At 36.6% G+C, this 15,491-nt stretch overlaps 1 protein-coding gene across 1 annotated transcript in view; it reads left to right on the top strand.

Moving 5' to 3' along the window:
• Positions 1-12,202, top strand: part of LOC112516266 (probable protein phosphatase 2C 62) — a 25,824-nt gene extending 13,622 nt beyond the window's left edge. Inside the window, exons 8-11 of the mRNA XM_025123283.1 lie at positions 9,002-9,145; positions 9,302-9,430; positions 11,450-11,658; positions 11,934-12,202. Of these exons, the coding sequence (XP_024979051.1) occupies positions 9,002-9,145; positions 9,302-9,430; positions 11,450-11,653 (477 nt within the window). The 3' untranslated portion in view covers positions 11,654-11,658; positions 11,934-12,202. The remainder of the gene's footprint in view (positions 1-9,001; positions 9,146-9,301; positions 9,431-11,449; positions 11,659-11,933) is intronic.
• The last annotated feature ends 3,289 nt before the right edge of the window (positions 12,203-15,491 follow it).

Raw genomic sequence — 15,491 nt, 5'->3', positions numbered from 1 at the left:
CAGATATGGAGCTTTAATAAGTTGTACTTACGCACAATCTACTTGTAATCTTGAGTTTTAAGTAATATGCATTAATAAACAGTACTTTACGCATAAAAGTGGTTTTCAAGAGTTTTTGTCAAATTCTTTATAATATAGTATAGATTTATGTGGTTTTGGAAACTTTGTTATTTTTATTTGTACATCACTTCGATATTTTGAACATGTGAATAAGAGCCGAGGATTTAGCCATTTTGGGGTTGATTTCTTGAATTTTATTGTTATATTCATTTTGGGCTGATTTATTTATCTTTCGTTTTACATTTTATTTAATCATATGCTTTATGTATGTGACTTGGATGTCTATACACTTTTTACAGGGGTGATCAATTTGAAATAAATAGTTGCCTTTTACTTTGATTTTTTCATTGACTTGTTAAAGTACTCACTTGACAATCAGTTTACATTTTGCACTTCATTGGCAAAAATCTAGAATTGCATGTGCTCGAAATTTTGAGACTTGCATTTATTTTTGTTTGCAAGTGGTTTTTATACGTTTAAAAGCAGGATTATTTGTTTCTGGAGTTAGGTTTTTCTTACGCACAAAAGTATGTGATAAGAATCAATTTGGCAAAATCAAGACTAGCGGCCAAAACATACCTCTAATCGGATGCTTACGGATAAATCCTGGAATTCGAAAACTAGGGAATCTCCAATGTCAAATGACAAGAATAAAATATCTGAATGAATGAAAATAATGGGTTGGCCGGCCCCCAAATAAAGCCGTACCCTAATCCAACAAAATAGGAAAACATATTTATCCTAATCAACTAATTAATTAAGAATAAATAAATTGCTAACAACCCCCTCTACTTGTTTCCTGCCTCTCTTTTGCGACGCTGATATATCCGACCCCAGTGTGGGTCGGGTTGAGCCGTATCATTACCCCCGCCCCGAAGATTCACCTTGTCCTCAAGGTGAAAGGCAGGGAACTGCTCCACCACCTGAGTGTACTGACACCTCCACCGCATCCAAGTGTGCGTGAGTTTCTGGTGTTACCTGTTCCCCCTCGTCATCTTCATCATCCATTAACATGATCCGCAGGGCTTTCTCGGGGCAACGGTGTCCGGGTGTGAACTTTCCGTCTCATCGAAAACATAAGCCCTTAGACCGTTTATCCGCCAGTTCCGAGTCTGTCATCTGTTTAAACGGCTGTTTGTTACCCCCTGTTGTCGGTCGTTGGCTTCCCGTTGGTGGGGCGGCCAGCGGCCGTGAGCCCCCCCTCCCGTCCGCACCGGCTGACTTTTGTTTTTCCCTTTTTCCGCATTCCTGACAGTTTTATTTTCATCCACCATAAGAGCTAGTTGAATCGCCCGATCTAAGTCCACTAGTTAAAGCAACCTCACGGAAGTTCGCAACTCCGATTTCAACCCTTTTAGGAATGTACCCTGCATAATCTTCTCAGGAATACCCCTTAGCTGTGCCGATAATGTTTCAAATTTCCCTATATACTCGCGTGCCGACCCTTCCTTTTAATTGCCAAAAATTGTTCGTATAGGTCCCCTTCCTGAGATGACTGGAACCGAGCCAACAACTGGCTTTTCAATCCTTCCCAGTGACGAAAAGGGTGCCTATCATCACTCCATCGGTACCATGCGAGGGCCTGTCCCTCCAACCCCAACACCTCCGCCCTCAACTTCTCCCCCATAATAACAAATCCCTGAACGTCGAAAAATCTTTCCATGAGGTACACCCACCCATATGCATCAGTTCCATCGAACAGGGGCATCTTCAGCTTACGAAGACGGTAGTCAGTCCCCGGCACCCACACCCGTTCCCCCAAAGGTCCTGAGCCCCTTCCATACCCGCTGCCAAATGGCTTATCAATCTCAGAAAAAGAAAATGTACCCGTCTCCAAAAAAGGAATTTCCTGAGTGCCGATGGGCTATTTCGATTCCTTTGTCGTACTGTTGGTTGCATGCCAAGGCGGCAGAGGCGCCCCATTCTCATCAAAAATCAAATTTGATTGCTGCATTATGGGCCGTGTGGTGCAATCGGTGTAGATTGGCGATGGCATCGCCGTTGTCGGCGGTGGTGGCGACTTCAACGCCTGGAACTGTTGCAACATGACCTTCATGATCTCCGCATGTCGCTTCTCTGTTTCAGTGCGCAAGGATTCCACGGTGGCCTCCAAGTTTTCGAATCGCTTCGTCGTGTCAGCGCGGAACTAATCGGCGGCAGGCTTCTGTTAGGACAACTCAGCTTCAAGATCCTGAACTTTGGTCATGGTGGCATGGACAAAATCACAGGCGCAAGACCAATGCTCTGATACCAATTTGATACGAATCAATTTGGCAAAATCAAGACTAGCGGCCAAAATGTACCGCTAATCGGATGCTTACGGATAAATCCTGGAATTCGAGAACCAGGGAATCTCCAATGTCAAACGACAAGAATAAAATATCTGAATGAATGAAAATAATAGGGTGGCCGGCCCCCTAAATAAAGCCGTACCCTAATCCAACAAAATAGGAAAACATATTTATCCTAATAAACTAATTAATATCTATCCTAATCAACTAATTAATTAAGAATAAGTAAATTGCAAAGAGCCCCCTCTACTTGTTTCCTGCCTCTCTTTTGCGACGCTGATATATCCAACCCCAGTGTAGGTCAGGTCAAGCTGAGCCGTATCAGTATGTATATGCTGCTTGTCAATTTGTTTTAACAAGGATGGGTTGGAGATATAGGCCCATTTTTTAGTGGGGAGGGGATTAAATTCCCCATACTCGTCAAGGACCGAAGGGGATAAGGGAAGTGACTTGGGGACAACAAATGCATTCCCCAACCTGTTCCCACCCCCCACTTCAGAGCCGCCAAAGATCAACAAGTTCCTCTTTGATGGTCAATGTTTGACATTTTTGTTAATATGTTGTTTTAGGATAGTGTATTTTTTGTGTTTTTGAAAATATACATAAGATGAAGTCATGCCACCACGGTTGGAAGGTTTGTGTTCCGCCTCTGTGTGTGTGTGCATGTGTGTGCACAACACTCAGATCTTAGTATTTTTGAAAATGCCGAACCCACACACCTAATACCCATTCTTGTCCTCCCTAGAAGAAGAGCTGTAACATTTGATTCTATATTTGAAATGGTTGAAGTTGCTGACCATAGAGCCGAGTTCCAAGAAAATTCCTTGCATTTAATTCTACATTCAAATCAAAATATATTAGTGCCGACCAAAATGCATCAACCATGTTTGTGATGATTTATGTGGAGACTGGAAGCAAAATGGAATAAAATTATTTTTTATATGTTATGTACATAATACGATTGATATCCTTTCTATTAGTAACCCATAAAACACATTTGATTGACTTGGGATTTAACTTGGTAACATGAGGACAAACATCCTGAACAAAACAAGTACTACCAAACGAGACTCGATAGGAAATAAGTATTTTGTAGTAGAAATGATGGTACAAGGCAGCTCATCATGAAAAACATAAGGCAGGAGGTTAGTGAGATACTAAGCAGTTGAGACAGCAATAAACCAGAAATGTTTAAGAATATTTGTTTGGGATAAGATTCCTCGAGCTGTCTCAAGTCTCTAGCTTTCCTTTCAGTTACACCATTTTGAGTTGGTGCCAACACAATAAAATTGATTGATAATTTCATGTTTAGTTATGGAAGTCTGAAAGTAACCAGTAAAATATTTTTTTTATCATTGTCACTCCTCAAAGTATGCACAGAAGTAATGAGTTGTATTTGAATATCAACATCTAAGGTCACTAAGATGAGAAATAGTTCAAAATGAGTAACAGTTTAGAAACAACTCATTATAAAATAAAGCCAAGTTAACTGAAAGAACGAAAGTTATAAAATAATGAAATCCCTTTCTGGATATAATTGGACAAGGATCCAAAACATAATGAATTAATTCAAAAAAGAGAACTAGCTCTTTAATCAACTGTAGACACACCAACATAAAATATTAGGATTACCTGTAGTATGATTGGAGGCCCCGGAGTCAATGACCCATCAAGATGAGGAGGAAAGGAGGCACTCGTATGGATTACCTGGCCCTGCAGTATGTTGCAAGTTTTACAACTCAAGATGTTTGTCAACAAAGAAACAAGTAGTAAGATTGTGCAAGTTTACACGTATATTATCATCTTGAACAAGTCATATATAATGGTACCAGATATCGTACCTCAAAGATTAAGACTTCAAAGTTCCTTAAAGAAACAAGAGCAAGCAAAGTAACTGATTTCAGATGCGAATTCGAGGGTTAAACTTGGTTTGGCTTTTGGTTTACAGTATTAACTTAGAAATGGAACAAATAGCATGGGTATGGACTCATTGTTCACAGAAAAAGGAAGCTTTCCTGTAGCAATAAAACGTTGCAGCATTCTGCTATCTCAATCCTGTTAATGTAGATCATGATTAAATTTTGCAACTTTTAGCAGACACTCAACTCAGATATACATCTCATATTCCTATGCAGAAACTATAATAAGCCATGGTACTGCTGTTTTGATCTTTTCATATAAAAAAACATGTATTTCTATGTATGTGTTAAGATTTCCCCAACTTTATCTTGCATCATTCAAGTTCAAGTTGTCTTGGTTTAGCTCATTCCTGAGTCTTAACACAACTCAAGCACTTTATATAACAATGTTAACTTGTCTGCAAATATAGAAAATCAAGCTAGGATGTCATATAATTTGTAAGCTGATTTAGGAATGGGAATGAGGCGGGGACCTCAATCCCCGTCCCCGTCCCCGTCCCCGTCGGGGAATATAATCACATCCCCATCCCCAACTGGGAACGGGGATCCCCAACAGGAACCAGGGATTTTTTTTCCCGTTTATGTAAGTTATTTTAAATTAAATATGTGAGAGACCATACATGTTTAAATCTCAAATATTTTCAATAAACCTAAAACCAAAATGAATTTAATTTAATACAAAAAACCCACAACATCGTATAAGAATTAATAGCCTAAAACCAAAAAAAAATTCAATTTAATACAAAAAAAACTTAAAATCACATGTACTAAAAGATATTGAGTAATATAAAACCATATCGAGTAATATACAAAACTTATCGAGTAATTGTATTTTTACTGGACATCCAAAATATTACATATTAACATCCAAAAAATAACAATTTTAGATTATAAACCTAGTTAAAAAATAGGAAATTATGAATTATCGATTTAGTTGAAATAAATAATATATATGTACATTTATATATGTATATACATATCATTTATTAATTAATATATAACGGGTACGGGGCGGGGCAGGGAGTACGATACCCGTCCCGTCTCCATCCTCGGTTTAAGACAAACGAGGATCCCCATCTTGTCCCCGATTTAGCGGGGAATCCTCGTGCCCGATCGGGACGGATGGACCGGGTTCCCCGACGGGTCGGGGGCCATTCCCATGCCTAAGTTGGTTTTTAGGAATTAGTTACATAATTATTGATTCTCTCTTTATATGATAGAATTTTTATTCAGTTGTGATCCTACACTGGATCTTCTCATTGCCCAAAGAAAAAGGGTAAGATCATGCACCCAACATCCCCTTCGCAACTACATCTCTTACAAAAATTTGTCTCCAAAATTTCGGGCATTTATGACATCCCTAGACAAGGTCACGATACCCAACTTGGTTTATGAGGCTCTACGGATACAGAAATGGCGTGTAGCAACCTTAGAAGAGTACAATGCTCTTCAAAGGAATGGCACCTGGGTGTTAACTGATCTACCACCTGGGAAGAAGAAAGTGGGTTGCAAATGGATTTGTTCAGTTAAACAAAAAGCAGATGGGAGTATAGACAGATATAAAGCCCGTCTAGTGGCTAAAGGGCCACTAGACGGGCTTACTCAGTCATATGGAATTGATTATCAGGAAACTTTTGCTCCTGTAGCCATGCTTAACACGATTTCTGTTCTATTGTCCATTGCAGTTAATCAGGATTGGCCGTTGTTCCATCTTGACGTCAAGAACGCCTTCTTGAACGGAGATTTGATCGAGGAAGTCTATATGGACAACCCTTCTGGATTTGAGAACAAGGAGAACCATGGGAAGGTTTGCAAGCTAATGAAAGCATTATATGGACTTAAACAGTCCCCTAGAGCTTGGTTTGACAGATTCACCAAAGTCCTTAAAAATGACGGATACTCCCAAACTAAAGCAGATCATACATTGTTTGCAGAACACTTCTCAGATGGGAGATTCACAGCCCTAATAGAATAGTATATGTTGATGACATAGTTCTTACAGGGAACCATCAAGCAGAAATGAGGAGACCAAAAGGGCTACCATCCAAAGAGATCGAGATTGAAGACCTGTGATTTATAAAATGTTTCCTAGAAATGGAAGTAGCAAGGATCTGTCAAGGCATCTCTATCTCCCAATCAAAGTATGTGCTCTATCTCTTACGTGAGACTGGCATGATCGAGTGCAAACCAATTGAGACCCCTATGGATCCTGATACCAAGCTAAGGCCTCGGACATATGAACCGGCAACTGATAACAGGAAATATTAGTGTTTGATAGGTAAGCTAATATATCTAACTCACAAACGTCCTGATATAAGTTTAACTGTCAGCATTGTGAGTCAATTTCTTAGCAACCCATCGATGAAGGCTGTGAACCGCATTTTAAGATATTTGAAGAAAGATCCAGGGAAGGGATTCATGTTCAGAAAATTTGTCAATCGGACACTAGATGTTTATACCAATGCAGACTATGGTGGATCCTCGTATAATGGAAGATTCACATCTGGTACTGCTCATTCATTTGGGGAAATCTCGTGACATGGCGCAGTAAGAAACAACCAGCACTGCCAAGGCAGAGTTCTGAGCTTTAGCCTTGGGCATTTGTGAAGGAATTTGGTTATAACGATTATTGAAAGAACTTACGGTTGTAATCTCAGACTCCATCAGGATCATGTGTGACAACCAGTCAGCAATTGCAATTGCCAAAAATACAGTCCAGCATGATTGTACCAAGCATGTGGAGATTGATAGACACTTCATCTATGAGAAGGTCGAAAATAAGACAATCTCACTCACACATGTTCCATCCAAGCAGCAAGCTGCTGACATTTTAATTAAGGCTCTGTTTCGGCCCAATCTCACTCAATTAAGTACCTTACTTGGTTTTGAGAACATATATATCCTAGCTTTAGGGGGAGTGTAGAAAATCAAGCTAGGATATCATATAATCTGTAAGCTGATTTTTAGGGATTAGTTACATAATTATTGATTCTCTCTGTATTAGATAGAATTTGTGTTCAATTTAGAGGCTGAATTATAGAAGCCTTTTTCACACATCTCAATTAGCTTCTGATAATTTGAAACAAGCTCGAATGAACATGAGTTTACCATCAGACAAACTAGCAGCTCATAATTGCATTTTGCAATTGTGGGTTTATTACGCATATGTTTAAGTTTGTGACACGCATGTCTTATTTTCTTCACCTATCACTATTAGACCAAGGTGGAATCATGTTACTCATGACGGGAGTCTTCTTTTCCTCACCTATTACTACTCGAAGTTGATGTGCAAAAGAAAACCATAGAAAGCAAATAGCAAAGAACACCCGAAAATGCTTAAATCAACACTTGAAGCATGAAGAAAAAAATATAGGAAACACGTATGGCAGAAAACACGGACATGAAGATTGCATTTATATAAAAAAAAGCCTAAATATACAAAGACCATACTTGATTGAACTTTGTCTGAGAAGCTACTCCAACCAGAGGGAGAAAATTCTCCAAGACTTGCAATAATTTTACCACATATAACAAATGAAGAATAGTGGAAAAAATCCAGAAATAACAAGGCAGAACTGCTAGCCCAAAAGAGCCTTAGGCTCTGATACCATGAAAGCAAACTGGAATAAAATAATTAGTATGTGCACATCAATACACATGGTAGATTCTAAATAAGGAAGGAAATCAAATCAATTCCATTAAATTAATCCATAATAATCCTCCTAAATATATGCATTCCTATTCAATTAAACATTTCTATTCTATAACAGAGACAAATAGGACGTTTATTAAAAAAATGAATTCCAGAAAATGAGACGACAGGATTCTTATGGCCAATTGCCAAAAGGGTATTCATGCGAGATGAGTAGTCATTTTTAAGTTAAAACGCGTGCATGGGTGGAGGCACCTCAGGGTTAAGGTGGGCCCAGGATCACCCTCACATTAAAAAAAGTAAACCAACTTTGTTTTTGTTAACCCTCCTCTCACAAGACAATATTTCCTTTTTTTAATTTTGTGTCTAAAAAACTTCTTTTCTAAATTTATTGGAACCCAAGATCCAAGTATGAAGTATCTCACTATCTTGTTTGATGTTTATTGATTTGCTTGATTGCTTATGTCATTTCTTCTGTTTATTTATTTGTTTCTAGTTGCTATTCAGCAGACAATAATCTTCCATTTCAATTTACATGATTTACGGCTAGTTCGTCTTCACATGTTGAAACAAAAGTAGCTTGAATTGTGTTGATCACTGATACTTAACAACCAAACAATTCTACAATAAACATGTCCGTATAATATAGTTTTGTATGTCCTTTTTATAATGTTCTAGTTTTTGTCATTCATCATTCTTTGTTTGTGTTCTGAAGTCTTAATGTTCACATTTGAGATTTGAGTAGGGTTGTAAATTTTTATTTGAATGATTAGTTTAACTTTTACGTTTTAACAGTTATAGATAAGTATTTTAACAAAGAGAAACACAATTTTGGAGGATTAGTACAGGAGGCTAATGGTGATAGTTATAAGCGAAGTTGTATGGAAATCAACTTAGATGATCTTTATGCAGACCCTAAATTGTGGATTAGGATTTTTATATATTTGTTTTTTATTTATCTTGTTTATGTATTTGCATTATAACATGTAAGAGGACCACCTGTACTAATTACAAGAGAAAGAACAGAACTGTGGGGGAGCATTATTGCTGGCATTCAACTGAAATTCAATTTTCAACAGGCTCTTCATGTGGCTAATATTGGAGACACGGGATTTTTAATTATAAGACATGGTGCTATTTATAAGAAGTCTTCTCCATTGCTTCACGAGTTCCACTTTTCATTGCAAGTTGATGAATGTGATGATCCCTTGCAACTTGTGGAGGTATGTAATCAAAACTATCGCTAAAATATCGAGGGCATAATTTTGGTTGGCTGAGCTGTGGATCAGTTTGATGCAATATTCATGTATAATAGACTGAAGGTCTCCCTTGTTCTGACAAAAAAGAACAACTTCAACTCTTTTAACACTTCATCTCAGGAACACACAATTGAACTAGATGAGGGTGACATAATTGTATCTGCCACGGATGGACTATTTGACAATCTATATGAGCGAGAAATAGCTATGATCGTCTCAAAGTCATTGCAAGCTGGGATGAAACCTGAGGTGAATATTAATGTGCTTTTTTCTCACCTTTTTCTTGGACTTGCACAGAAGGTTGGGGAACATTAACATTCAATCTTTAGCTGTGACATTAATACCTCTTGCATGTAACAACTGCTGCATCAAAGTTCTGAGCTAAAAAATAGGTGTTGTTTCCATAACTCGCGGCACATTTCTTGCCGCCTTCTATCCTTGTCCAATGTCTCTTCATGGTTTGCATGTACGTCCTCGTGTCCATTATTATTTGAAACTAGTTTAGCGGCTCCACCTTTTGGCCCATGCACTAAATTTGCCGTAACTTGTGACTTGCCTAGCGCTTCTTACCATATCAAAAATGCTCAAATACCCTGCTAGCATTATTAAGTAATAATCAAATTGAATGGATTAAATTCATCTGAAGGCACACAGTTGGACAAAGTTACTCATGACACCTTAAGGGTGCGTTTGGTACGCAAAATGGACTAGACGGTTGAGAGTGAGGTAGGTGGGTGATGGAAGGTTTTAGGGTTTTAATTTGAAATAGATGGTTTAGTAATTTATGAACTTAGTCTTATCTCCCTGATTTTGTTCCACCTATTTTGGTGGGACAGAAAAATGCATTTTTGTTACTCAGTCATGTCTATTCCCGGTATAATTGTCACATCAAACGTGGAACAAGTTTTTGTTAGTTCTTTCTGTAATCCCCCCCTAAGAAAGCTTACAATTAGATAACTTAGGTAATCACCAGCATCTTGTAATCCTTAATGCTAAAACATTATAAGTTACATGGAAAAAAAAAATTGTTAACGGTGACCAAGAGTCACTTTTGTTCATGTTCATGATTGGCTCTAGCTAGCTTGCAAGTTAGTGAACTCTTTTAGTTACTAGATTTAAGATTACTGTGTAATTCAAATTGTTTACCAACAAATACAAGTATTCCATGTTACTTAACCCAAGTCTTTCAAAGAAGTATCAAATATTCAAGGAACTAATATTTGGTCAACTAATTTGACTGACTCATGATAGTAAGTGGACAGAGGCTTTATACCCTAAAACGAAAAGACTATTGAGATATAATTGTAGCTTTACATCACTAATAGCTTGCATAGTTTCTCGAAAGCTAGCAGTATTTCTGTCAGGATGTTCTGATGCGATTAGGAAATCCTGTTGATTTCAATGCATAGCGAAAGAAAAGAAAAGAATCTCATAGACGCATGCATAACTTATAATTTTGTAGCTTACAACAAAACGAATGGAGCATCCAACAGTTTTTGGGTCTTAACTGCCAGAACCTTTAATTCCTGTGGTCGAACAGAGGGGCCATTTACTAAACACTTACCATGGTAACCACTTACCTGTTCAATTACTTTATCGGGTGAACATAACAAGGACTGAGAATCTTACCAGGATAGAGGGAAGACAAGGATCAAGAGTCTTACCCGGTAAGTGAGGGTGATGACTCTTACTCCATAAGCACTTAAAGCGTTATAAACGCTAACCATTAATTCATTTTTGGTGATTGGGAATGTTACCCAGTGAGGTAAATGAAAGTGGTCTCTCGAAAAGCGTTTGGTAAACGGCCCCTAAGTACTACTCCCTTTGTCTTAAGAAAATGCAACATTTGACTTGACACATAGTTTAATAAAAGTTCTTAACTAATGATCAAATACATAGACCACCCTTATTATAAGACAAAGTTGAGAAAACTTGTAGATTATAATCAATCCCAATGATAATTGCTAATGGATAATAGGTAAATTTACAAAAGGGGGTGGAAAAGGAATGTTGCAATATTCAGGGACAACCAAAATAGCAAGTGTTAATTTTTGGGGAGGGAAGGAGTAATCTTTAATTGGTCACAATTTTATATAAAACTTAGAGATGAGTTGCTCCGTGGCACTTCCATACCAACTTTGGTTTCTTTCATCTGGAGTTCTTTACATGTAGTACCATACACTTACTGATTTAGTGTGCATTGTACCATTGCATTTGGGTGCTAATCATAATTACGAACTATCATGTTTCTATGCTCGTCGCTGTTAGGAAATTGCTAATGCATTGGCGACAAGAGCACAAGAAGTTGGGAGGTCTGCATTTGTAAGAAGTCCATTCTCGGATGCTGCTCAGGCAGCTGGATACACAGGATGTGCAGGTGGCAAGCCTGACAATGTTGCAGTGATCATATCTTTGGTGGAAAAGAGATCCAACCTTCTTGCACCATCAGATTCTCTTATTTCTACTTCGTAAATACAGTTGAGATACACCCTCTGCTCTCTTTTACCATTTTATCCATTTCTAACCAACGTAGGAGAATTAGGCACTTTTTTCGTCAATACCACGAATTGTTCATCAAAGTTGATCAGAAAGATGAGTCATCATTATCTGAAATCAGAAAACTTCCTAATAAAAAGATATGATTTCAGCTTCAGTTGAGTTTTGCTTGCTTGAATGTATTTGCTATTTTCTTTGTTTTCGCCGTATGTGTGTTTGCATAGGGTCTAAATTGAATGATGATTACATGATGCAGGTTAATAAGACAATAAAAGGATGTGCAGAAGAGGAGCCTATGACCACACTCATGGTAATTCACAAGTCCAATACCTTTTGTTGTTTTTCATTCACTATCATTTTTGGTGGGGAAGATTTCATGCCAAAAATTTGAACACCCATGATGAGGTTACTTGTGTATATATCACATGATCAACAACACTGGTTATCGGTAGCAACTTGGCGATTGCATGTTTATACTCCGTAAATGAAAGAACTTTTAAGTGGTTTTAAATAAAATGGCGACATTGCTAGTTTGAAAAGGACATGCTAAGGGACTGGTCCAACTGTTACGGTATTTTATCTGTGGAAATCAGTTATCACCTGGGAGAGGTGAATTGAGTTTATATCCGTTAGGTCTGTTTGGTTTGCATGATTGTTTTTTAGGGATTTGGATTTCATGGAGGCATTTGGATTGGAATGGATTTGAAATCATTGGTGTGTTTTGTTTGTAAAATCCAGACAATCCAACAAACCAAACATGTGATTGGAATGGATTTGAAATACAAATCTCTCTGAATCTATTCCATTCTTTCAAACCAAACGGGACCTAAGTACTATGGGTTGACCATCCTCTCTCCTTTGGTACATTCCTTAATTGATTATAGTTAGTTTTTTTTTGTTAGCATTTCTTTAGCTGATTATAATTAGTTTTATTATATAAAAGATCTTTACGGTTAAAAAAGTCAAGTGTTCAATAAGTGTTTGGTATGCGGACATGACTGAACAGAACTGGATCAGATAGGATAGGTCATTGACCGGACAAGTTGTATGGTTGGTGCTCAGTAGGATCAGATTGAGCAAGCTATGTGTAAATGAAAGAACCTTTTAGGGACTGGTCCAACTGTTACGGTATTTTATCTGTGGAAATCAGTTATCACCAGGGAGAGGTGAATTGAGTTTATATCCGTTAGGTCCGTTTGGTTTGCATGATTGTTTTTTAGGGATTTGGATTTCATGGAGGGATTTGGATTGGAATGGAGAGATTTAAGGGGTGTTTGGGATTTGCTTATTTGAAACAACTTTTTGACTTATTCTGGTGTGTCATCGGTAATAAGCATTTTTTAGTGTTTGGATAAACAACTTATACCGGTGTCAAACCGGTATTAAGAAGTTTTTTAAGAAGTTAAATCCTTCTGACTTATAATAAGTTGATAAGTGCTTTTGTAGAAAAGCATAAATTGTTTCAAATAAGCAATTCCAAACACTCCCTTAATTTACGTTGTTATATAATACTTGAATTGTGTTATTAGGTATTAAATAATTATTGATAATTTAATATATAATTTGGTTGATTAAATAAAATAATATAAGGCCATAGGCAAGCAAGTGGTTTTGTTATTACTATTTTGTTTTTTTGTCATTTAAAATAACGTAACGATTCAGGGATTCTAATTCATATCTTTTAACAAATTGATTTTTAAGAAATGTATTATGACACTAATTTCGTCATTGGTTAAATATGAGGAACAAAAACATTAATCATGAATTATGAACCATATGGATGAAAAAAGTAATAAATTATAAACCACATGGACGAAAACCGTAATCTTGAAAAGACAGACTAAAATAGCAGTTCTCAACAAACCACAAAGATGGAAAACGTAGTTTACTCTTTCTAAAGAGCATTACAAAGAGAGGCGAGGTTAATTTCAGAGGTTTAAAAGACCATGTCTAACGATGTGAGACTCCAACCTATCTTGTTAAACAAATGTTAGATAGTCCCCCAAGAATGGGGGCCAAAGGGTATATTTACTTAGGTGGTGCTAGGCACGGACTTTGATACAATTTATGTCATTTGAAAGCTTCTTAAATCTCTTTCTAACCAACAATAAGATCTAGGTTTTTGTATCACTTTTCAAAGGTCATCAGTTTGAGTCTCTTCAAGAATATCAATGATTTTCTTGATTGTTCTCTCGTATCTTATTGAATTAATTGATGCATGCACAAACTATACCCATCATCCGTGGTTAGAGAAAAAAAATGTTACAAACATATATAAAGGAGTAGATAACTCCATCAAATTAACTTTTACAAATGTTTGTAATATATACACACATATTTGTATGTATATATGTATATGTGTGTATTTATATTATCTATTACAAATATATGTATAAAGTTAGGGGGTGGGGTTGATGGGTTTTTAGGGACGATCTATGTGTGTGTATATGTATATATATTTATAATATTGTGGCATGTGTATATGCATGTATTTGTAATAGATAATATACATACACACATATATGTATACATACATATATTCATTCTTTATTCTCAAAGAAGAATGGAAATTAATAGACCAAACCCTTAACTAATGGATGTAAATTAACAATTGTTAGTAGGAGGAACTAGAAGCGAGCAAAAATGCTTACCACAAGAGCAAGTTTGCAATAAAAAAACTGTAGGGACTGATACAAGAATATCCATAAATCATACGGACCAAAATGGCAATTTAATTATATATATACACACATATATACTTTTCAGATTCATACGAAAACAATAACTAAATAAAAGCACATGAAAATAGTTGAATCATATGTGATTTTACACTAAAATCATATGTAAAATCACAGGTGATCACGAGACTTTGACCACAACATGAGGCCACGAGCTTTGCGTTGACCTTGTTTTGTAGTCGCATGTAAAATCACATGTGTTCCTATGAAATTTTATCGTTTTCTTGTTCTTTTATTTTGACTATGTTCTCGTTTGATCCTCCCTATATATACGTAGAGTTCACATGATAAAAAACTTTTATGGTGGAAAGCACGAGAAGTGATAAAGGTACACTTATATTGTGTGAATGTTACGTTATATTTTATAAAAATGATGAAGGTGATGAAACCTGAATATGTACCTTCAACCTTTTCCATGAATACGCTCATGTTTACACGTCTTCACACAATATATATATATATATATGAGTGTTACTTTTCATGAAAAATGACATTTCTCCAAAGAACTCAACCATATATACATAAAGAGAGTGAGTGTGTCAAATTCATACGACAACAATTACCATAAGAACATATGAAGACAACAACCATGTAAAATCACGTATAATTCGATCGTGTTTCTTATTCTTTTATTTTGACTTTGCTCTCGTTCACGCGTTTACAGAATGGAATGTTTGATGCATATATTCAAAGCAGCTGCATCGATATTAACCATGGAGACAACAAGTTTTCCTCTTCATTTTTGTTGGTTAATCTCTTAATTTTCCATTGAGCTTCTCGCCCTTGCCTTTTCACAACTATATATATATATATATATATATATGGTCCTTCTAGATATCCTAAACCACAGCTTAACAAGCTTTGTTCTCTACGCATATTTACTTGTACTTTTGAAACAGTCCTCACCATCAATTTCTATATTCCAAACGTACGTGTCTTTGTATAATTGTGTGTGTGTGTATATATATATGTATGTGTGTATATATATATATATATATATATATATATATCTTTCCTTCAAGGATTCCTTGTTCCAACAGTATAAGAACTAAATGCTAAAATCACATGAGATTCCC

Source organism: Cynara cardunculus (assembly GCF_001531365.2).
Source record: "Cynara cardunculus var. scolymus isolate 2C chromosome LG 8, CcrdV1, whole genome shotgun sequence".
Classification (NCBI taxonomy): Eukaryota; Viridiplantae; Streptophyta; class Magnoliopsida; order Asterales; family Asteraceae; genus Cynara; species Cynara cardunculus.
The sequence above is the reverse complement of the archived record's forward strand: the minus strand, read 5'-3'. Positions and strand labels throughout refer to the sequence as shown.